Here is a 25,026-nt window from a genome sequence, read left to right on the forward strand (position 1 = left end):
CGACTTTATGAATAAGATATACGTCATTGAGTCAAAGAATGCCTTTTATATATAGGGTGAAACATATATTTTTGCCCTTGAGCCAGAGAATGCCTGTTATATATAAAGTGAGCCATACAATTTTGCTCTTTTGTAAACGGTCTAGCCTAAGAAATGCGCGAAGGGAGCGGTCGAGGCTGCTCTTGTGCGGTTCCTTTCTTGGAAATTCAGTCACCCTAACGGGAAAATAACACGTGTACTGTGTAAATCCATTTTTCAAAAACTATGATCCTTACGTCATCTATTTCGATCCTATCACAAAAAATTCAATATTAATCAGCGTCCAAGTATAAATTTAATTGAATCATTTGCACAAATATTGATAAAGAACTGATAAGGAGGCACTGCAGAGATCTCCCAGCAATCTCAAGCTGTTTTTTTTCTTTGGGTTTCTTGAAAGTCGAGTCTACGTGAATTAATTAATAACAATATTCCAATAAAAGAATAATATTCATCAAGAAATAGGTAACTTATCCTGCTCTATGTGCCGAAGAGTTTTCGAAAATCGAAGAGCCAGGTTTCAAGAATGCCAACGACTATTTAGACTATATTATTTTCCATTTTATGTTCTTTATTTCAAATATACATTTTTTGAATACAATGTGTATTTTTATTCATTGCAATTGCAGAATTGCAAAAATTTATGGCATCCTTTAAGGGACAGAAAAAAGTATTGATATTAAAATTCATGAGCTCCCGTTATTAAAAATTGTGTCAAAAGGGATATTAATATATTTAAAGCTGAAAAAAATGTATATCCCTTAATATTACAGATGTATCGAATTACCTTTATGCGAGTTCCTCTATGATACAAATAAAATCTGATACTCTTAACGCCCCTTAACAATTGCGTTAGATTATAAATTTTGTGAGAATATAACATTCCAATTAGTTACTTATTTTTAACTGTAGCGTTAAAATGTGGAGCTTGTGAATATTAATATGGGTTCCTTAAACATTTATTTATTTATTATTTATATAAGTTGTTCAAATGGAATTAAAACATACGGCGACAGGTGAATATATAAAAATTCATATTAATTCAAATAAATTTGTTGGTTTAAAGCACAAAGTAAAGTCTTTAATATCATAAATACATTGATCATTTTACCAATAATTTACAACGTTTCCTCAAGGGCGGATTTAGAGGTTTGGTGGCATCGGGTCAAGAAAGGAGTGGAGTCTCTCCAAATGACTTTCACTCGATAATAATAAATTTTTTGTGAAACCAAGTATATTTCTCTAGCATTTAACCAACATGTATAAATATAATCGAAAACGAGAATTATCTGAAATCAAATTTCAAAAGTCTCTTTTGTGAAGACTCCGGAGCTGCAGCCCCGGATGCTTTCCGTCAAATCCGGCTCTGTTGTATATGGAAAAACTTTTGTATAAAATAGACACTTGAATGAAATATTTTTTCTTTTCGAGCTAATAAAGGGCGGTTTATTACAAATATTCCAAACGATTTCACCACATTGTTTAAACATCAGTGACAAAAGATAATTTTGCTCCATTACCAGAGGCGTGCTGTTAGAATTTAGGTCGTGGTCGTAATAATTATTGTAAGGTTGATAACCCAAAAATACACCAATATCTACTGCGACAACTGGCAAGCTTTGGAGTTTTTCTGGGTGGAGATACAAAAGGTGATACAAAATTGAAATGAGTGACTTTAAAAGCTGTCAACGAATAACTATGTCAAGTTTGTCTTAGTCTCTGGTGTCCGGGAAAGTATAAGGGGAGACATATTAGCGTACCTGATGGTTTTATCAAAAGTCTAATGGACAGAAAACTGAAAACAGCTTTATGAACAGGTATACCATACACCTTCAGAGGGCTATCCAAGGTACTGGTACTCAGTCGTATTTAATTTGAAAGTAATCAACTGAAGCTGATCATCGGGTTGATTACTGGACACTGGTATACGACAGATATAACGCACAATGTTCAATATCCATGATGAAGAGGTGACTGCGCCCTTTTCCTGGTAAGGAACGCGGGAGAGCAGATCGAAAGCAAAGAGAAAGATATATGTATGCTTCTTCGCTTAGCACATTAAGTAGATCTCTATAATCTATACTCCAATCCCTTCTTAGTAATTGCGCTGCTCAATCAACATCCAATTCTAGGGTTTACAATTTCTGAATACAGTAGTTTCATAATTGCAAGAGTAAATAATGAAATTTAGATTAAAGTTAACAAAATATCTTAGTAATCTGATTTGTGTGAAATATGTAATAAAATAAGATTAGATACTTTAAATGTCACCTTCAAATACATGCAACTTTGAAAGTATTAAGTCTGTCGCATTGATGAGATTTAAGTAAAAATAAAACAAATATGATGAAATAAATATTACGACATTAGGGAAAAAGATCTCAACAGCACGTTTTAAACACTTTTTAAATTATGTGTGAACTGTTTGTCAAGTTTTACTCAAACATATTGGAAGCTGTTACAACAATGGGCTTAATCATTTTGCAATATATTTCTGCTCTAATAGAGTACGAAAAATATTTCAATGGGACATTTTGTACATGTATTCTACAGATTTTTATTAAACAATAATGAAATTAAGTAGCCTTTGTTGATAGCAATAATGGTACAGTTATACTTATAACTAAATGGATATAAATTGGAAAAAGACATCTCTGGTAATATTATAGAAACTAACTAAACGAACTCACGTAAAAATCTCTCAATCTTCTTCTTCTGATACTACTTATCCATGATGGCGGAGTTAAGCAAAGCGATATGAATTTTACGACTGCTGTTTTAAATAATACTCATGTAGACATAGAAAAGTAAATTTTAATGCTTTGCCACTAGAACATTCTGCTCATTCCAGATCACATTTGTCCAAAATCTTGTCTGTCAAAAACTATTGTATATTTTAGGTAGTACTAGAAATGTCGAAAAAATGGTTTTGATAGTTTAGTTTAATTGTATAAATATTACATTTATTTTATATTCCATAATTTTTCATTCTAGACCACGAATCCGAGTTAATAATGGCCATCTTCAAATAGTAGCAGCTCCTGGGAAAAATATTGATTTTGTAGCTAATAGACAATCAATTGTTTCCATAAATAATGTTAATGTTCTATCAATACTAAAAAAGGTAAGACTCTGTTTTCAAATGAATTAAACTCAGAAAGTCATATTTATTAATGGAAGTAACTACCAATAACTTTTTGTTCGAGTTATAAAGTACCTCATATTTTTAACCTTGATAAATATCAAATAAAGGGTCGAAACGTCGGTAAGTTAAAAAATTCGAATCCTCACCACACAACACCATTCCTGCTTTCATTCTAGGAAGGACAATAACATCAAAATGAAATCTTCACCTGGCTTTATTTTGATTTTACTTTTCACTTTTTACAAAACGCTGCGACCCTCTTTTGTTTCCGGCTCTAGGCCGCGGCCTGTATTTATTTGATCAAAAACATTGGTACTGGAAGTATTAATATTTACTTCTCTATTTTGCCCAATGACATTGAAAGACTTCTCATAAGATCCTTATTTTTGCATATCCGTTAATTTTGAATACAACTACCAATTTTTTATTTGAATAATTGCACTAATCTCAGTTTATGCCACAAATGCAAATAAAACAACAAACACAAAAAGGAGCCTCCTAAATTCTACTTTTTCCCCGGTAAATTGATGACGAAAATTTACACTAGAAGTGAGTTAAAAGTGTTTACATTCAAATTTCTATGTTTCTTCAAATTGTCTGCAATACTGTATATGGATATAAGTAAAAAACCGGTTTGTCACTTTTAGGCCCAAACTGCCACTCAACTTACAGATAGTTATCAACAAACTTTAACTTCCTTCAGTGATCGCATTGAAGCTTTGGAAAGTAAACCGTTCGAACCACTACCTAATGGAACTCACGCAAACATAACTGACCAAGTAGTTTCAAGACTGACTTTTAGAAAATTATCTCGTAGAGTAGATTTATTACAGCGAAGAATAATGTCCATACAAACCTTATTAACTATAGATGACTGCATTAGCAATCCTTGCAAGAATGGAGGAACTTGCCAGGATCTATTTTCAGGGTATTTGTGTCATTGCCCTCCACAGTGGGAGGTATGTCATACATGTTTTTAGTAGCATATCTTCAATTATTACTAATTTTATATATATAATTGGTATCTCTTATTTTAGATTTATTATTAACTAATTACACTATAGGTATGTCACACGATTTCTGATGGTTAATTTGGTTTTACTGCCTACACTCATTAATAAGCAGCAATAATTTAATTTCCATTGGCTTCAGATTTCTTGTGATGTGTTGATTCGTACAACCAATGATAAACGCAAACAAACGGTCACGATTAAACAGACAGGTCAGATTGACACACCAAGCTTGTGATAGAATTATCGTCAGTATTTTAAGTTCCTTGAGGCTTGTCAAGATAACATTTTTGCTTTCTGTATGTGTTAAGAATTTTATGAATGGAAGGAAGGATCCCGTCCTATGCCGTCTGTTGTACCCATGATTAGAACCAAACGAAAAGATCATGTTTTTTTTTGTCTCACCGATATAAATTAATTCTAAGAACATACACGAATCACGAACCGTTGATGACGATGAATGTGAGTTCGAAGAAATTTCAAACAAGCCACACTCGAAAGCTCAAAATACCTTAACGACTTGGTTCGCAAATTTATTATAAAAAGTAGTCACAACTCAGGATCTCGCCTAAAACAATGGAATTTGCTACAACATGAAACTAAAATAAACCAATTTTAACGTCATGACGACCTCTTCAGGTCATTCTATCAATAAAATGAAGAGCTGGTGTATTATAATGATACAAATGAAGACTTCAAATTCAATTTTTCTTTTTGGGCGTTTATTCATTGGCGCTTCTGAAACTAGATAAAAGGCAGTATAACTATATTATACGGAAAAGTATTTTCTTCCGTACTTCTGGCCCATGCTGCTAATTTAAAAGAAACTTATGGAAACATGAGTAAAAAAAAATCAGAGTTAATGAATATTATTTCAAAATATGTCATGATTCCAAAGCTTATACTCGATTATTTGAACTGAGTTCATTAAAATAATCATATTTCATTAATTAATGAAATTCTTTGTAGTTACTTATTTTTGATAACCGATAAAAGTGGAAAATATGAATGAAGTTCGTGTGGCTCGACAAAGATCAAATTTTCTTTACCAGTGTTTGAATTGTAGATAATTTTCAATATACATTTAACTTGATATTTTACAGGGCGAGGATTGTTCATTAGATGTTAATGAATGTACTAGATTTGGAGGAACTGATTTGGGTTGTCAAAACGGTGGTATTTGCGTGAATTTAGTTGGATCTTACAGGTAATCAATTCCTATATTTTCTATAACAGGTTTATCATATAAAAATACATTGCTGCCTTGGATTTGTAGAATTCTTAGGGCTTGTTGTGGACAATTCCTTGGGAGTTACATATTGCCGCCTTATCTAAAAAATTAAGTTCCTCCTGTTTTGCGTTTCCAAAGAACTGCACTTATCCAATTTCTTTACAGTTTATTATGCCCTTATTGAGTCGCATGATCTTTCCTCTTGGGGTACGTGTGGTGTGACTCAATTTGAGCGAATCTTCAAACTACAAAAGAGAGCTGTCAGATATTTACTCGGACTATACAGCAGGGTTCAGTGCAGGGACTTCTTGAATAATAGAAAATTCTAACTCTTCCTTCTTTATTCATATTTGAATCCTATTTGCCTAATTCATAAGCATGCTTCTCCAATTTCAGAAAGATCGTTGCTCGGCTATCCACTTAGGATCGCGGAGCATGACCTTTACCTACCTAATCCACGTACAGAATTAGGCTCAATATGTTACAATGCCAGAAAATGCACAACCACATGCCGATATCATCTTTTCTCGCATTTCGCAATAATTTGAGGGCATATTTACTGTACCTTCTACTATGTGAACGAATGCTATTCTAATAATAATATGTCCTTTTCATCAAACATTTTCATCGAGATTGATTATCACCATTAACAATTTTTTTTTTTGTTATGAGTTAGTATTCGGAACTTCCATATTATATCACGTAAAACAATGAATGACCTTATGCCTAAATGACACTTTTATTTTTTAGATGTGATTGTATTAATGGATACGTTGGTATACATTGTATGAGGAAAAGTATCGATTGCGCTACTGCCGGTCCAGAGTTATGTGGTCATGGAACCTGCGTGTCTCACAATAACAAAGATGGGTACAAATGCTTATGCGATCCGGTAATTAACGCAAAAAATAGTTTGATACTTTTTCAAAACGCAATTAATATCATTATTTACTTTGGGTTCATTTTTTTATAAACTATTGAATATTAAACATCAATAAAATCACCGAAAAAATAAATATTGGTGTTAGCCGTTAGTGTTATTGAAAACTATTTTTAGGGCTGGACAACAGATGGAAAAAATGCCCCTTGCACGGTGGATGTGAACGAATGTCTTTCAACACATACATCCTGTGCACCTAACGTGGAATGTATAAATGTTCCTGGTTCTTTTTATTGTGGCCACTGCCCCCCAGGTAAAGTAGATATCATAATACATAGGATGAGTATTATTTTTTTTAGTATAGTATAGTATATTTTGAAATATTTGTACTGAATCTTTCAGTGAGTAATGTAGTAAAAACGTTATATCTGATCTATTGTGGTTCCGATCTGACTAATACTTTTTTAAAAATAAGTATTGGCTCATTATCCAGAAACATATGGTACAATAGATCTTTCAGGTGTTAGTGAATAGTCACTCAATAAAGCTGACGTACATTCGTACACAAAAACATCTTCCAAACTGCGAAAGCGACTATCAAAGAATTAATGTTTCGCTTGATGTTTTGAGAAGAAACAATGATGTTGTCTGAAAAATATCTGACTTAAGAAAGGAAGCAGATATTTTTTCCATAATTATTTTTATTTCTTAATATAGTCTTTTTCTACGTGTATATACTTTTTTCAGCGATTCTAGAATTTTTTTAACTTTTCCAAATAATATTTGCCGCCTTTCTTATCAAAATAGATATGCGATAACGCCCTCGTCTGATGAAAATCACCGTAAGTGAAACTTTGAAGTAATAAAACAGAGAAAAGTCGATAGGGGCCAGATCTCGTAAATATGATGAAGTAACAACCAATTCGAAGTACAATTCGTGAATTTTAGCCATGGTTGTCCTGATGGAAAAGCATTTCCTTTTTCTTCCAATGCGATCGCCTCTTTGCAATTTCTGCCTTTACTTTGATGAACACAATCCTATGTCTTATCTAAAAAATGAATCATTTGAATGGTGGATCCAGTTATCACGAACGAAACCACGTCATGTTTTTTATGAAACCACGTCAATACGGTCTGGGAAATGTTCATACGAATACGCTTTTGGACCATAGGGAGCAAACACGGCACCCAGTGGGCGGATAGCTTACGTATGCGTAATGCTTGAGTCACTGTATGAAACATGTGTGCTTCAACTTCAATCCGTCGGTCGTTGACGCAGTTTTTGGTTGTCCTGAAAGGCCGTCGTCCTATTTCAGAAAAATCTTCACGAACTGAGCGTTCAAAATGCTTTAAATTTCAGTGCGAAACTCAATGTATTCCCAAAATTATATCCATAAGTGATGTTGTCTTCAGGGTGAAGTCGAAAACTTTTTTAACAACCTACCTTTGTATATGAAAAGTTTCTGTGAAAAAATTTTTCATTATATGGATAGTTATTTTAGGGAAGCAAATTTCAACGTCATGAAATAAGCTATATTTCTAACAATGTTCATGTTCAGAAACCATAGGTAAATGGACAATAAAGGATAGTGTTGAGCCTCATGCAACTCATTGCTCAATGTCATAAGGTTTGTCAATCGTAACTATTGAGTATGGATTCAATGATCCTATAGATCACACTGTAAAGAGTGTAACATTGATAATTGGAACATCATGGCCAATTTTGAGGGAATAAGTAATAATTTTGTTATTATATATGTAGGTTTTACTGGCAACGGATATCACTGTACTGATATAGATGAATGCTTGATAAATAACGGAGGCTGTAGCTCAAATCCAGCAGTTCTATGTATAAATACTCATGTAAGTATATGTAATTTTCCGCATTGCAAAAAATTACATGTGAAATAAAATTGTCGCAAAATTAAAATCGTATAAAGGACATTTGGAAACATATTTATTCCTTCCTCTGAATGTTTACAATTTACATCAATAATAAAAATTAACTGTACGTTTAGGGATCGAGGGTATGCGGTCCTTGTCCGCCAGGATATGTAGGAAATGGTATAATGTGTACTTATCAAGGAGTGTGTAATATAAATAATGGGGGTTGTCATCCTCTAGCTACTTGTAGGGACAGTTCAAGTAAGTGCAAGAATGGTACTTGGCTCATACCTCGAAACTCGCAAATACATTTTAATTATAGAATCTAATTTTTTATTTCAGGTTTAGGTGCTACTCAATGTATTTGCCCATTGGGATATATCGGTACTGGTGTAGGTCCAAATGGTTGTGTTCGTTCTAATGCCCCATTAAATCCTTGCAATCCTAATCCATGTATCAACGGACGTTGTTCAGTAAACACCATAGATGGAAATTACAAATGCGATTGTTTCAAATTCTATTCTGGAAGGAACTGTGAAACTTTACGAACAGATGCATGTACTCCGAATCCTTGCCGAAATGATGGAGAATGTCAAAATGTAAACAATCGTCTAGTGTGTCGTTGCAAGACAGGATTTGTTGGCACCTATTGTCAATCACAACTCCAAGGTGAATATATTGAGATGTAATCACTAAAAATTTCGTACCATTTTGAAATTTTCATGTTGAAACTATTTATTAAATATATTTTGCAGCTTGTGGTGGCTACTTAAGAACTGATAACGGCACACTTAAATATCCTAGTGGAGATATCCAAACGTACAACCATCGTTCTAATTGTGCATGGACCATAATACTAAATTCCACGGCGAAAGTAATTAAAGTGAACATAACTAAATTTGATATTGAGGATTCTCCCAACTGCAGAAACGATTGGTTGGAAGTAAGTTAAGTTTATTAATGAAATTTCAGAATTATTCTCATAACTATCATCATCTGGTGCTTATGTTCGTGGAAATACACCAATTCTGTTAGCTCAATTCTTAATTGCAGGAATATTTTGAGTGTTAGAGCTCCGATCGCAAAACTAATATACCGAGGCGACTTTTAAAGAAGCACTTATATTACCCATTTACACTACAAAAGTATTGAATTTAGTTTCATATTATTAGTAACCCTGGCAAAAAATCAGTGCCACCGAAAAGCACGTGCGTCTAAACACAATATTTAAATTGGTTTCGACTAAGGATAGGGGCGGTTCGCAGCGCTGCATTTTATGTTTAATAATCATAATTCTTTAGTAAAAATGCGGCTTTTTTTACTTAATTCTAGTGTTTCATTGAGAGTGATGGTTTTTTGGGGACCCTTTGAAGTAGACAATATAGTACCGAATAGTGAAAAAGTGTTATTTTAAATATTTCTGAGTATCTCATACGAGAACATGGATATCAGTCAGGAAATGGTTTCATCAAACGATCTGAATACTTAACTATAATACCATATTCAATCATTGATCATATAGTACAAGTGGGGGATGTTATATATCAAACAATCAAACGAAATTAATTAATGAAATAGAGTTTATATCTTTTATGGAGTCAATATAGTACCAACATTAAATATGTACCCTAATTATGATTATAAATGTTTAGGGACACTTCACTGCCTTATAATTAAGTATGGTTTTGAACATGAAAAACTTGAGTGAAGTTGAGCTGAAATTGTTTTTAAACACACTTCCTTTCATTGTTAATATCTGCATGAATTCTTTTGATAAAGTTGCCTTTGAGAAAGTAAGACATTTGAAACAGAAAAAAGGTTTTTTCTATGATGTCAAAGCTGTGACAAATAAAAGAACAAATTGTAATATTTATAAAGTGAGAGTTCCGGGTAAACAGAAAAATAGTTCCCACCTCTGTGCTGTAATATTGTGACCATGGAAAGTAGTGCTTTGTACTTTTCAAGCAGAGTGCTGCTCTATAAGGACACATTTTCGAGGCCTCAGAATGGGAAGTGGAAAATCACGTTTTATTGTGACGGGGCGAGAATGTTAGATCTGAATACTGTGCCAGGTAGGACACGACCTAAGATGACATGCTTTGATAATTTAGAAGAGATTGCTATTTTTTCATGGGAGATTGGGTTTACAAGGGCAGAAGGACGAGGGTCGACGACCTAGGCAATGAGGTAAGGAGTGATCATTCCTGGTGTAATGTAGAGTGCTGCCAGACCAGAAGTCTCTCTCCAAAAACTCATCGCCTCGCCGAGATATTGATTTCATCATTTTTTGAGATGCCGTGATAAGTCATATCGTGTGGGACTTTCACCTCACCAAACCACTTTCCTCATTTATTAGAGGAAGCTTTACTTTCGTACGTGGACTTTCCTTGAATCTAAGTTAACCTAGCCTAACTTGAGAACTCGTAGTTTCCGAAGGCAAAAATGAAATCAATATCTATCTCGGCGATGCGATTAATTTTTGAGTGAGACTTATGACATGCGACAGCACTCTACATCACACTAGAATTGGTCTCAAAATGTTACCTCAATCTCCCCATGTGATCGCGAAACTTTTACTTTACAGACATCTAATCTTCCACATTTACGAATGGCCTCTATATATAAAGCAACATATGATGAAGAAATATCTCTCAATAATATTTGTAGAGTAAAACACACAATCATTACATCCAAATAATCACTCCATTAGTTGCAATACAACAAGTTTCATTTTAGATTCATGATGGTATGAGTACTGCCGCACAATCTCGAGGAAGGTTCTGTGGAAACAAAATACCATTAAATGGTTCATTTACCTCAACGCATGACTCGCTCTATTTATGGTTTAGATCAGATAGGATGATTTCGAAAGGCGGATTTGAACTAAGTTGGGTGGCAGTTAAACCAGGTAAAATGAATTTTATAATGACAAAAGTCTACGGGCCATGCTTTGTGTCTTGGTTGCAACAACACGTGGATTGTATTGATTGTTATGTAGGTGATCATGCTTGTGACCAGTCTATTGAGGGGAAAGTTGGTGAGAAGATGTTAAAAGTAAAAAACTGTTTGATACTAATACTTAATTATAAATAAAATTCAAACATTGCCGCCGCGCCGCTTTGGAAGTTAAGGCCAAAACGAAAAATGTACGAAACTGTCCCCATGTAAGCTTCTTTGCGTTTACTTTTTGCCATAAATATGTTCAGACTAAAGTGGGAACTAAAGTGGGAAAACTCTTAAGCGTGGCCATGTGCACAGAATTTACGACACGGCGACATGATAGTAACGTTCGTGTCGCTGCGACCAGGACGTAAGCATGGCCGTAGACTAAATTTTAATGAAGTGTTTAACAAATTTTTACTTATCGTTCCTAAATGATGATATACTAATATTATCTATTGATTTAGTGTGTGATCAGACCTTAATATCAACTAGTCATGGATCAATTCAGTCTCCTGGTTCTCCAGGACATTATCCATTGAATAGGTAAGTTTATAGTTGTGATTACAAAGAACTTTAAAACGTAACTCTTTAACAAATATGTTTTTCAATTTTTATCAACGTTTCTAGGGATTGTCATTGGCGAATCATCGCCCCATACGATAAACGCATCATGTTCCACTTCTTCTCTCTTGATATTGGAGACAATAAAGATTGTAATGCTGACTACTTAAAAGTAAGTGAAGCTACATTTTGTCCATAGGCTGCTTTATTTTGCAATCAAAATAAAAGGTACATTTTCGTACTTTAATATCAAACTTTCTCATTATATATAATACCACCAATAATGTATTTTTGAAAAAATTTCAGTTTTACTCCGTACTATTTCCAAGAGATAACGACAATATCTTCGCAGAATTTTGTAATAGCTCTTTTCCCGCACCCTTTTACTCACCAGGAAGTAGAGTTTCGGTAGTTTTTCACTCGGACAACAAAGATACGTATAATGGCTTCCAATTGACTTACTCAGTTGTAGAAGGTAAGTATTAGTTCTAGTAGAAACATAAGTATAAAAACCACCATTATTATATATAAAATCTCCAAGCATCTCGAAGCATAATTATATGTTGTCTATTCAAGGTTACGTCTACGGTAAATCATTGAAACGGATCAAACTTTTTCAGTATAATCCAAATGCTTACTTTTAAGTAAGTAACAATAGTTGGTAGTAAGGTTCTAATCTTGTTGTGAAGATTAATACTGGTATACGCTAGCGCTTATCAAATAAAATTGTGTATAACTTTATTGGCTTCGATTTTTGTTTTTCTAAGAATATCTATTTTTTTTAGAATACTCCTGCTGGGTAAAGCGAACGTTCACATTGAATAAATTAGAGTCTTTTCCAGTCTTTGTAGCATATGTTCAATGAATTCTAAGCGTTTCGATTTTGGTGTTCTGTGACGAAAGGTACTAGTAATTTGTATGGACTCTATTGGTTCTTCTTCATTATTCTATCAATCTTTGAACAATATATTTCAAGTTCATATGATGCTTCTGTTAATCTATTTCCCAGTTCCCAAAATTTAATTTAAATAAAATTACCTTCAAAATAAAGCGATATGCCAAGATCTAAGACGCTTAAAGGTGGATACAGAGGACAGACGAGAAGGACGGTAATTATTTGACGTTCTCAAACTCTGTAAATCCATGAGGAATTCCGCGCTCCCTTACATAGTTTAGCTTGTTGCTGTACAAAGGCTGCGTTTATCTTAAGAATTACTTGATTATCGAAACGCGTGTCAAACAGTGTAATAGTAAGTGCTGTTGTCTGAGAACAGTATACAATGTGTTCAGTATCTAGCAGTGAAATATCATCTTCAACATATTTTTTAAACAGTTACATAAGACGTATTCAACGTCATACTTTACTTACAAGATATTAATTCAATACGGTTTGCGATGTTTCTGCAAAAATTACTAAAAATAAAAAAAAATGTTTAAGGGTAGAATGTTTGATATATATAAAATTATCTTAGAAAGACCCAATGCTTTTTTACATCATATCTTTCTACATTTTACATCATTTAACACATATGTTAAAAAAATTATTTTCCAAATTTTAATTTGGTTTCCTATTGAAGCGTGTGATCTTAGTGAACTTGATCAGTATAATATCACAAATTTATGAAATTATTGTATTGTCATATCATTAATTATGTGAAATACATCAGACATTCTTACGTTTTTAAAATCTATTTAAATAAAAACGACGGGTTGCACTCCGGGAGTGCCGGCAGAAGTTAAAACTTGCATATTAACGTTGTGCATTTTTGACATTTTGGAATGGTTAGGGAATAATTTTGCACGATTTGCTTTAATTAGCAGTATAAAAGTACTATCATTTATGTCGTAGAATACAATATTTATTTATGGCGGTATCGTACACAAACATGACAATTTATGTTACATTAAAAAGTTTATCTCTTATAAAAATTCCATCCATAATTACGACGACTTTTTCATCATCATAATTACCAGAACCATCGTCGCCAATCTCTAAAACTGATACCATCGGTTTCTGATAGTTTTGATTCGATCCTATTTAAATGTCTAATAAAGACCGCATCGATAGTTTTGTATATCGTTGTGCTAAGATTGCGATCATTTGACGAACCAAATTCATTATTTAAAAATTCAATTAATAGTTGATTTTTATCGTCTGCAAAGTTTATGTTGAAATCTCCACTCAAAATCATTGGCAATTCATCAAAGCTTTTTCCAATTTTTTTTTTGAAGCAATGCAGATGCGTCATGAGAATAAATGAATAAATTTTCGTACAAGAAGTCTCGTATAGCACGCAATGACTTATCTGGAGAGATGTAAACAGCAACCATAATAATGAACTGATTATCACCAGAGTGGCAGCGATTTATACAAATATCACCGATATCAGAAACAGTAGCTTTAAACATGCTATTGTATTTCAAATGCCCACCCGTTTAATTTATGCTACTTCCTCTTCTTCCACCGCGCCGGCTGTCTACTCTCCATCTGTCTTACGAATTTTCGATCAGGTCACGTGTCCTGACGCGAGTTTAACATTTTTTACTCATTTCAAAAAAGTGTACAACGCCGCTAAAGAAGTTTTCACTTCAAAAATTTTGTTATATATAAACATACCAAGCTAATATAAACACGTTAAAAAATCTGCCAGTCGTAACATTGATGGGGGTGTCTTTGTTTTAATTTCCCTCATTAGAGTATTAGAGTAACGTTATACAATAATAATAAAAATTGGGATGATAATGTACTTGGAACAAAACTTAAACTTGCACACATCCAAGATAATCTTGTCTGGAAGTTAAAGCAATGGCTCTCATTCCATGGTTTATCTCTTTTAGATATACCTATAGAATGATTAGTTATCGTTGACAGTTCGTTTTAGTTGTTATCAAAGATATGAATATTTCATTTACATACATTAAATTTTAATTTATTAACGGATTTACATCAAGAACAGAGGTCCTTATTCTTTTTTCCTCGTATATCACTTTCAATATATTACTGACATTGGTGGACCCTCTTCTATTATATTACAACCCCCCTTCCAAAACTTGACAACAAATGTGAAATCTAACGATGAAAGTTGGCTGACATCGTTGTCGAATGCCTCCTTTGGATCTTTGGCAGTTCATCTGGACCACTTTAGGAATCACTGGTCTAGAGCATAACCTTACAGCATGTAAAATCAACAGTTATTATATTTTGAAGCAGTTGCTAATGAGGGATTTGGATTTCTACTGTTGGACCATTTGAATTTCGATAAACTCTTTAGTACAGACATATGTATGTGTTTTTTGCAGTTGTTGAATCTGTTATTTGCAATAACTCAATCCGCTCCAAATATCTTAATAGTCAGTATTATTTATTTTTGGCAATGAATTTTTATGTATTGGGACATGGGAAAGTAATATTGATATTTTCAACAAGACAATCAAAGCATATGTACCTACTTGCGGATGTCTTTCAAGTCTAAGGGCGCTAAGTGGCGCTCCAGAATATTATATTTCAGCTTAACGGGAGAGATTGAAACGTAGGATTCTCAGGATCTATTTCATTTTATGAAATAATTTTGATGATTTCGCACAACCTTCATATAAAACATTTTTATGTATTTCTTATATTTTTAAGTTATGATTACCATCTAAATATTATTAGTAGAGCCAATACCAAGTTAAATAGTTTTGATCACATATTTATTGTACAGGAGTACCAGGCTGCGGAGGAGTGTTCACAGCTAAAGAAGGGATTATTTCTTCATCACATCATGGTGATTTTACAATCTGTCAATACAAAATCCAACAAACTGCGGGTCATAAGATTAAAATAACGTTTAATAGTTTTGATCTGAATGCAAATGGTGGATGTAGTTTTAATTATGTGGAGGTGAGTTACAAAAAAATTTGTATTGTACCGGATGAGCAACTAATAACGGCTGTTTGCCATACCTCAGGAAGGGATTATATTACAGCTTCATGTCGAAAAAATTATAACAAAAGTGGCCCCGAGTAACACGTGAAAATTATTTTCAAAATTTTAGGTCCACCACTAAAAGGGCGCATTTGAAAATATAAAATTAATTCTTCAAAACCTGTACTTGTTTCATTCCACAAGGTTTAGCCTTCAAATAAGAAATGGGGGAGATTGGGAACCTTGTTATGAGTGCGGTTCAACTCTATTAATTTTTATAAACTTGATGTTGTTTGAAAGAGCTTTCTTCCAGCAATACCAAACGTCAATACTAGAGGTTTTAGATATTGCCGATAGATGGAGTTATTACTAACAGCGAGAACAAATCGTTTAATAAATCATGTAACAAATCTAGCAATTACCAGCTTAAATAATTAACTACGTAATTATTGGCGCCTAGGTTGGACAATATTTCGTATTACCTGTCGTATTCTTCAAATTATATCATCTCTTGCCGTGGGTATATTGGTGTAAACGAGATCTATTATTTAGCCCCAGAAATAAAAATCTAAGCAAGTTAGCTGGTGGCCAAATAAATGAACTTCCATGTCCTATCCACCTATCAGGGTAAATTTGATCTAAAAAATGTCGAACTTATATGGAATAATGTGCCGGGAAACCATCATGTTTTAAGAACTTGTCACGACTAATGGTTAAGGGTACGTCTTCAAAAAAAGTAGCAATTCGTTTCTTAAAAAGCCTCTCATTAAAAAAATGGCCCAATTATTTGTTCGCACCACACATTTTCAGACCAATAATCCTGATGTCGGATCTCCTACTTTCTACGGGGATTCGTTTCAGACCAGAAGTGCATATTTTTGCAATTTTGCAATTACTATGAAACGTAGACTAATCTGTCTACAAAATTCTTGAAAATATTCCAGGATCGTCCTGTATCATATTTAATAGTATATATAGTAATAATCTAGCCCGTTATCACAATTTTGAACATTCAAACTCTGGTGTAGGTTATGGGTGCAATTTCGCCGTTTACACATTTCTTAAGATATCTCGGGACAGAAAAAAAGAGAGCGACATGCAGTTTCGTCATTTTAATTTTAATTAGTTTAGCTCTACTTAAACTTCAATGCTTTAAAATATATGGAACATCGCATTCACTATAAATGTTTTTTCAAACAACATCAAGTTTATAAAACATATATATAGAACAACAAGATTTTCCTCTTCCGCACCTCTTATTTGAAGAGACTAAACCTGTTGAAATGAAAAATGCGCAGAATTTGGTTATTCTATATAAAAAGTACCACGTAAATTCTGAAAATAAATTCCACATGTTTTTCGGGGTCACTTTTGTTATAATTATTCACTGTGATTAACTAGACTACACTGATTCGAATTAAGATGTAGTATGTGTTTTATAAAATTTATTTATAGAATATTTCAAATACGACTATTTGTATTATTTGCTATAGATTTACGAGGGACCTGATGATAATTCGCCATCAATTGGACGATTCTGTGGAAATTCCCTTCCACCTCCATTCACTTCTCAAACCAATCAGTTAACTATTGTTTCATCATCTAGTGGACAGACAAATAAGGGATGGAAACTTGAATATAAAAGTGGTATGTTTTTAAATATATAAAGTTATAAGTTAATCCAAAAAACCTAAATGTTAGTTGAGTTTCTTTTCTGGTAAATATTAAATTCAAATAATAGAACCAGTTACTGAGATTCTGAGATTATTATATATTGTCATGTAATTTTTTTTAAGTTTGTGGTAAAATTTACACTGCTCCCAGTGGGTCCTTCTCTACTGATACATCGTCCAAAGACTCAGCAGGTTGCATTTATCAAATAGAGAGACCTCCTGGAAACTTAATCTTATTATTCATAAAGTTAAATATGCCACAGCGGTTCATTCGGTATAAAAGAGAAGCAGGAGCTTCCTGCTTTTTGAAATATGTTGAGGTGAGGCTATTATTTGCAACAATATTGGTTCAAAAGATACTATTTATAAATTTTTATATGTTGCCTTATCTAGGTGCGAGATGGGGATCATGAGAATAGTACTTTGATTGGTAAATACTGTGGAACAAATACAGTCAACCTTACATCAACTCACAACTTCTTGTGGATAAAAGTAAAACTTAGGTTTTTACAATCTGATCAAGTATCATTTCAATATACATCAATGGATGTTGGTAAGTTACTGAAATATTTTCTCGTACATAAGAGGACATTCACAAATTAATATTGTCGTTAATTTGATCTTAATACTGTTATTTTATTCTTGATAAACTTCTTGATATATTATATACAATGTGATTCTTTGATTTGGAATTTGGGTCCTATAATAAGAAACCAGGTAGATCTAGATGAGGAGGTTAAGTGCAGAATAGCAAACCACTTCCATGAAAATGAAAACATTCTTTTGTAACAATTGTCTCATTTAGAATTGAGACAGAGAACGTTACTATCTTTGGACGCTGCTTTTGTATAGAGTGGAAGCATGAACTTTAAAGGTCAGCCAAAACATTTAGTGCAGAAATTTGAAGGATAGCTAATGAAATAAGAGAATTTCTGAAATCAATCAATTATAGAAAAATGTCTTATCTGGGCCATGTTCTAAGAGAAAGCTATTTCCTGTCTTGCAGTTGATTATCGATAGTAAATGTTGAGATTGTAAGTAGAGGACAACAGCATACAGCTAAGGATCGAGAAGTTTTCTTAGGGGTAGTTATGTACAAATTAAACCTCTCAATATTTGATAAGCAAACTCTATTTATATTTATTTATAACAATGTCTCAGGAATTGAAATTGATGTTGAAAATAATATAAACTCGTAGTTTTTATATTTATAATATGGTATTTAAGTTGATAAATATTTTTTAGGCTGCGGAGGCATTTTGAGAAAAAAGTTTGGTAATATTGCATCACCATCGCATCCAGATGGATACTATCCTCCAGGATTACATTGTAAATGGACCATAATAGCACCACCTACTAACGTTATTCAGTTAACATGGATGACATTTAATGTAGAACCAAGTTACGAATGTGCTTATGATAATGTTCAAATTTATGACAATAACACAGATTTAGGTCAAGGAGTTCTAATGGGAAAATTCTGCGGATTTACATTACCTCCCATGTTACTAACTTCCTCCAATATGATGTCCATATACTTCTCAACCGATGTTACTGTTAGTATGGATGGATTCTTGGCATCGTATATCTTCATACCGGAAAAGAATGGTGAATATTATTTATTTCATCTTTATTGACAAGATATTTTTTGTGTGGATCACAGGATGTTTGATTAAAGGTTGTGAGTGCGTAGGCTACCATATCAATGATGTCCTTATATATAGTCTAACAAATCAAAAATAAAATATTCGGTACATAAAAACATTCTAATTCATGTGGTATTTTGATATACCTTTGTGATTTTTTTGTAAAACAGGTTGAGTTTTTGTTCAAATATTGAAAATAAGTATGATAATTATTCATATTTTTATTTTCCGATAATAAAAAGGAGAATGTGAATACTTATATTAACAGCGTAATTGTGATCGTGAATTTGATTATTTCGCAGAGTCTATCCAAGCTAGCACAAACAATAAAAATGAAAAGACTGAAATGTGGTCGTAAACAATTTAAAATTCAATCCATACAAATTCTGGGTATCGTTCGTACATAGTTCAAAAAGAAATTTCCTCAGACGTTGTAGATTTATGTCGTTGTGGTGAAGTTCAGATGCCACACACTTTTATGAGGTACAAAATATTTTAATAAATTCCAATAAAAAGATAAATTAAAGGTAATGACGTAATTATCCACACAATTCGTGAAATATTAGTAAAATTTCACCTCTATTAAGCATAACAGAAAATCAAAATTTTCAGAATTTCATAAACACAATCGAAAAATTGAGTATTTAGACGAGATATTAGCAAAAGCTCAAGTTACAAGAAGTCGGAGAGCTGTTCTTGAAGATTTATCGACATGTTTTAACGTACCAATAAATTAACTACAACTCATTTTGATCTGTGGTTTGGGGCTGTCCTGCATCGTGCCGATTTTTATTGAAATGGATAATGCTTCCTACAATAGTCACTGAAACGAAGGTATTCTCACACTAATTAGTCAAAATGCAACAAGTTCTACGTGAATAGGTGATTGTATACGATGGCAACTATCAAACTATATGGATCCAATTACATTCATACATTGTCGATGAAATGGCTCGTAAAACCGGTTTCACCACTGTCACCGTTTCTTTGGGAGCTTAAGCATGAAATATTGCTAAAAATTACGAGAAAAAGAAAGAATTAATAAAATATCGAACAGATTGATGTATAACATGGAACAGAATTACTAATAAAACACAATCACTATTAAAAATTATGATCAAATTAGCAGATCCCACCGCTACTGGCGCTATAATGTTACTACTATAATGTTACTGATGACTAATTTCATATTTAGATTGTTAGACTTGAGTACTTGCAATAAGAAACATTACACGCGTCTCCTTGTAAGTTTGTGCTCATAAATACGGTGTCTAGTTTTCCTAATTAGTCTCTGATGTGAATGCATCCTCTTTATATTGGATGGATGGATGGATAACACCTATAAATAACATTGCTACAATCACCTTTGTTCTATTTTAGTATGTGGTGGGAATTACTTCACAACATCAGGAGTAATTAAATCTCCAAGGTATCCTGAGTATTACCCAACGAATAGAGAATGCACATGGACCATTAATGTGCCCCCAGGACAACAGATAATGTTAAACGTAACCGATTTTAATATTGAAAACTATTCAGGTTGTCGATACGATTGGCTTGAGATAAGGTATAATATATATATACATAAAAATATATTTCATCAGCGTAAAAACTTTATTTTATGTTCACTTGTTTCATCAAGTTCTTCCTATTGCTCTTATATTAATACAGGCAAATTAGGCGATTAAACCTTAAATCAAATTGGGCGCTTTGGATTTTCTCGATTCTGGGAAGTTTTGGGATACTGAATAAATCTAGCAGCTCTTAACAAAATCGGACGGGCACGGATTTTCGAAATTTTGGGACTTGAATCTCAAAAAAATATTGAAACGCGAATAACTCGAAAACCATGAGAAATTCGAAAAAAACTGCCGTAACAAACAATGTAGAGTACAAAATTCTCCACAAAAAAGTATTCTACTTTCAAAATTTTCATTTTAAAATGGGTTCATACACTTAAAAATATTTTGAATCGCGAACAACTCGAAAGCTACGGGGAATTTGAAAAAAAGTTCTGAAGCAAAAAAAGTACAGTACAAAATTCTCTACAGATTGGTCTTCAAGCGTTTTTTCTTAATCTCAAAATTATAAAATGGATTTGAACTCTCAAAAATATTTTGAATCTCGAATAACTCGAAAAATTCGTAGAATTCGAAGAAAAATGGCGGAACAAAAAAAGTAAAGTACAAACTTCGCCATAAATTGGTTCGTAGGCATTTTTTCCTAACCTCCAAATTTTTACCGAAATATGCTTTCAAGTACTCAAAAACATTTTGAATTGCGAGAATACAGCCGGGACAAAAATTTCGAGCACAAAAGAGGTTTCTATTTCTTATCAGTTTGATATAGTTTGTGCTAATTGCATAAAAAACGAATTATATGATAGAAAGGTAAGGAAGATGTTGAAATATTTGTTGCAATCGATTCTATGTAACGTGCTTTCACAAAAACTTAAAATTTTCGAATAAACTTACTCTTGGATACATCATCCTGAAAATGTTTTTGTATAAACTTGAAGTTGAAATTGTAGGCTTCAAAATGAGTACCCACATTTTTGTGAAAGAGAAGCTATTGAAGTTTGTGAATATTGAAATAATAAATAATCAACCGAGAACGATGATAGTGTTCGTGATCGCTTTTTTTAAAAGTTAGTTCATTTGAAACCAAGAAGTTGTTCATGTGTGTTATATATGTTGCGCTCAAAGACCGAAAACAGCCAGTGGCCGTTTAAAACAGCCACAACGCCTTGCTTTTGCCAGAACGCGTTGTGGCTGTTCTGATATAGCCAGAAACCGAATGAAATTATTTTAGATTTAGAAGACGTCAGCTCACGCAATATAATGCTGCTTATTAATAATCATCTGGTAACAAAATAGTACAACACTTATTATTTGAATAAATGTTTAATAATTACGTTTTTATATATATGTATATATCCATATAGTCAGTAGTTAATATAAATTATTAACAGTCGTTTTAATGTAAAAAAGTATATAACTAAAATCAATCTTCGCTGCATATCAACCTATTTGTTTTTGCATGAGAACGTTATGCTTGATGCAGTTCGATTAGGTTAGGTTAGTTTTATTAGTTATTGACTATATGGATAGAAAACATATAAAAACGTTGTCATTAAACATTTATTCAAATAATGAGCGTAACATATACATGAAAATATTGATAGTAACACGAACGACAAATCTTTCGTTGAATTTGCTTGTTTATATGGCGAGTGATGAAATATATCCATTGAAACTTCAAGTGCTTATGTGGCCAATATACTTCTTCATCTCGCAAGATTTTCGAAAATTTTGCTTACCCGAGTAGAAAATAGAGATCTTAACCATCATGATGCATTTTGATATTTTTTTAAAGAAATAGTTTTCACAGAATTAGAGCAGTTTCTATGTGCAATTGGAACGTAAATTGGCTTGAATTTGCCCCGGCAGGAATTCGCGAGAGGATCCTCCGGCTTTTGGCGTTGAGGGAGATTTACTCAGAAATAGTATCTCCAACGAAAAAATGATTTGAGACTTTTTTTGTAACAAATTTTAAGCGATACAATTTTTTTTGAAGCAGTTTTTTTTAATAGCTTTAGTTTCCGAGTTTTTCCTGTTTCAAAATTTTTTTTAGTTACAAGTTCTAAAATTTCGAAAACCCGTAATCGTAATTTTATTTAAAAGTTGCTAGGCTTATTCAGTAACCGAAAACCTCTGATAATCTAGAAAATGAGAAGCGTCCAATTCAATATCGGGTTTAATCCTATTTTACCTGTACTATATATCTTTTCAATCCATTGAAAATAATATTTGGGTTATTTGAACTTAACAGAAATGGTGGTACCTCAGCATCGCCTTTGATAGGCAAATTTTGTGGAAGTACCATACCAAATCAAATAGCTTCTCATGCCAATAAACTTTATTTATTCTTCAAATCGGATTTGAGTAGAACAGGACATGGTTTTAGAATAACTTGGAGTTCAACTGCAACAGGTGAGAAATTCAATTATTATTATAAATATATTTTATTACGTGCATATTTTCATTAATAGGCTGTGGAGGAACATTAACATCGCCCATGGGTTCATTGATATCACCACATTATCCAGAACCATACAGCAGAAGTACCGAATGCATTTGGAAAATAATAACCAGTCAAGGTTCAAGAGTTCAAGTTGTATTTTCTGATATCAATTTAGAAAGACATGTTCAATGTTTAGCAGACTATGTTGAAGTAAGAATTTCTATTATTATACCACTTTCAACATATTATACAATGTAATTTATAATTAGTGAGACATAAGTATAAGGGTAGGTTATTGGGACTAATGTGCTGAAATTGTTAGAACGGTTGGCAAACAAGAAAAATATATAACACCATGCAGTACTTTACGTTTCCACAGAGATCTTTAGTAAACTTCACTACTTTACTTTTATTGTCTTTGTAATCTGTCAATATTTAAAAATGTTTTGAACAAATTGAGAAGATCTAAAGCTTTCAGTAACAATATTACGGGATTGTTAACTAAGGTATGCTTAGAGGACCTGTATATTTAACCAACAAGCAGAATATTTCAGCCATAATAATGGTTGATCTTAATAACGCATATTTCATTCAATTATAATTATGGCTTTTGGAGTTTTCTTGTCTTTCGTCTCAATTTAACTGTTCTAGAGCATTTTTTTGGTTACAACCACAAATCCGATCATTTTTGACATAAAAATCTTGAATAAAATTTTTCATGTAGTTTTTCACCCTACTTACCTCAGTTTCTACTTCTATCATTTGCTCTTACGAAGATTTACATCACTTGGTATATATTAAGTTAACCAAAACTTCCAACGCTTCGGAAAGGTACGAAAAAATATTTACCTAACCCACCGTCTATTACGCGTTGCGCTGGACTGAATACATCTCCAGTTAAATCATGTCCCACTGCTTAAGACCACCAGAATTATAACGTAAGTCAGCGAAAGAGTGCGCAGAGCACGTTCGTGTATCCCAAATGAAACTTACAACCGTGTGAATAGAAAGATAGGCGATTTATTAGCTGGTCGACTTCACTAAACGCTGGCAATTCGTGTGTGGTATGTTGAATTGAAAATTGAAAAATTTCCTTTTATTATTTAAATTATGTAATTATCGTTTTTTTAGTTCTTAACTAAAAAAGCCCCGCAGCACTGCTTCATTTACACTGTCTGACGCGCGTTTCGATAACCAAGATATCGTCTTCAGAGACTGTTTACAGTTTACCTTCAGTCTCTGAAGCCGATAACTTGGTTATCGAAACGCACGTCATACAGTGTAATTGTGAGTGTTGGTGTAGTGTTGGTGTAAATAGTGTGTTCAGTATAATAAAGCTGTGAATTAAGATACAGGGTGGTAAAAAGCTGATAACGTCATGGTGTACTTATGTTTGACTTAGTTTTATATATCTAATTTATGTATTATATCACATTTTTTGGCACAGATCATCATTTAATTGATAACTGATAATGAATTGAAGTGATGGCTCCTTTTCACTAACGTAACGTAAACACAGTTCCATAATTATAGGTATCTTCAGTTTTGTTTTTATGAATAATTTTATCTAAAAAAAGTTTTTCCTAAAAGACTATGATGATATTGTTATTTTTTTTTTATTTAGTTGCTTGATGGTCTGACGTTGAACTCTCCATCTCTTGCACGACTTTGCTACGAAGCTCCCGATCCCATAAAATCTACAGGGAATGTAATGTTGGTAAAATTTAGATCAGACGTCGCTTTTCAAGGCAGGGGATTTCAATTACAATATACAACAGGTATTGCTACATCAAATAAAATTCAATAATAAAATAAGAAAATATTAGGTAACGCTTGCAAATTTTTTTTATTCTAGTGTGCCGGAATACTATCAAAGGATTCAGAGGTATCATTGAAAGTCCTACCTTTCCTAACGATAATCCTCAGGATCAAAATTGTTTGTGGGAAATTATAGTTTCTGATAAGAACAAAATCAATATAACTTTCTCTCATTTTGAATTAGAACGGTCTCCATCAAGCTCGTTTTCCAATCGAAGTTGTTTATATGACTACGTAGAGGTTAGTATTTATAAATCTCATCAATT

The 25,026-nt window shown here is 32.8% G+C and overlaps 1 protein-coding gene across 1 annotated transcript in view; it reads left to right on the plus strand.

Moving 5' to 3' along the window:
- Positions 1-929: 929 nt before the first annotated feature.
- LOC130895398 (cubilin) overlaps positions 930-25,026 on the plus strand; it is a 69,632-nt gene continuing 45,535 nt past the window's right edge. The window contains exons 1-24 of the mRNA XM_057802650.1: positions 930-1,055; positions 3,034-3,163; positions 3,832-4,143; positions 5,298-5,401; positions 6,176-6,317; positions 6,483-6,618; positions 8,068-8,168; positions 8,324-8,450; positions 8,532-8,858; positions 8,945-9,132; positions 10,926-11,097; positions 11,597-11,675; positions 11,760-11,865; positions 12,000-12,168; positions 15,398-15,576; positions 17,094-17,247; positions 17,397-17,593; positions 17,667-17,826; positions 18,519-18,881; positions 20,300-20,486; positions 22,751-22,911; positions 22,971-23,152; positions 24,567-24,720; positions 24,798-25,000. Of these exons, the coding sequence (XP_057658633.1) occupies positions 982-1,055; positions 3,034-3,163; positions 3,832-4,143; positions 5,298-5,401; positions 6,176-6,317; positions 6,483-6,618; positions 8,068-8,168; positions 8,324-8,450; positions 8,532-8,858; positions 8,945-9,132; positions 10,926-11,097; positions 11,597-11,675; positions 11,760-11,865; positions 12,000-12,168; positions 15,398-15,576; positions 17,094-17,247; positions 17,397-17,593; positions 17,667-17,826; positions 18,519-18,881; positions 20,300-20,486; positions 22,751-22,911; positions 22,971-23,152; positions 24,567-24,720; positions 24,798-25,000 (4,107 nt within the window). The 5' untranslated portion in view covers positions 930-981. The remainder of the gene's footprint in view (positions 1,056-3,033; positions 3,164-3,831; positions 4,144-5,297; positions 5,402-6,175; positions 6,318-6,482; positions 6,619-8,067; positions 8,169-8,323; positions 8,451-8,531; positions 8,859-8,944; positions 9,133-10,925; positions 11,098-11,596; positions 11,676-11,759; positions 11,866-11,999; positions 12,169-15,397; positions 15,577-17,093; positions 17,248-17,396; positions 17,594-17,666; positions 17,827-18,518; positions 18,882-20,299; positions 20,487-22,750; positions 22,912-22,970; positions 23,153-24,566; positions 24,721-24,797; positions 25,001-25,026) is intronic.

This window comes from Diorhabda carinulata, chromosome 1 (assembly GCF_026250575.1).
Source record: "Diorhabda carinulata isolate Delta chromosome 1, icDioCari1.1, whole genome shotgun sequence".
NCBI lineage: Eukaryota > Metazoa > Arthropoda > Insecta > Coleoptera > Chrysomelidae > Diorhabda > Diorhabda carinulata.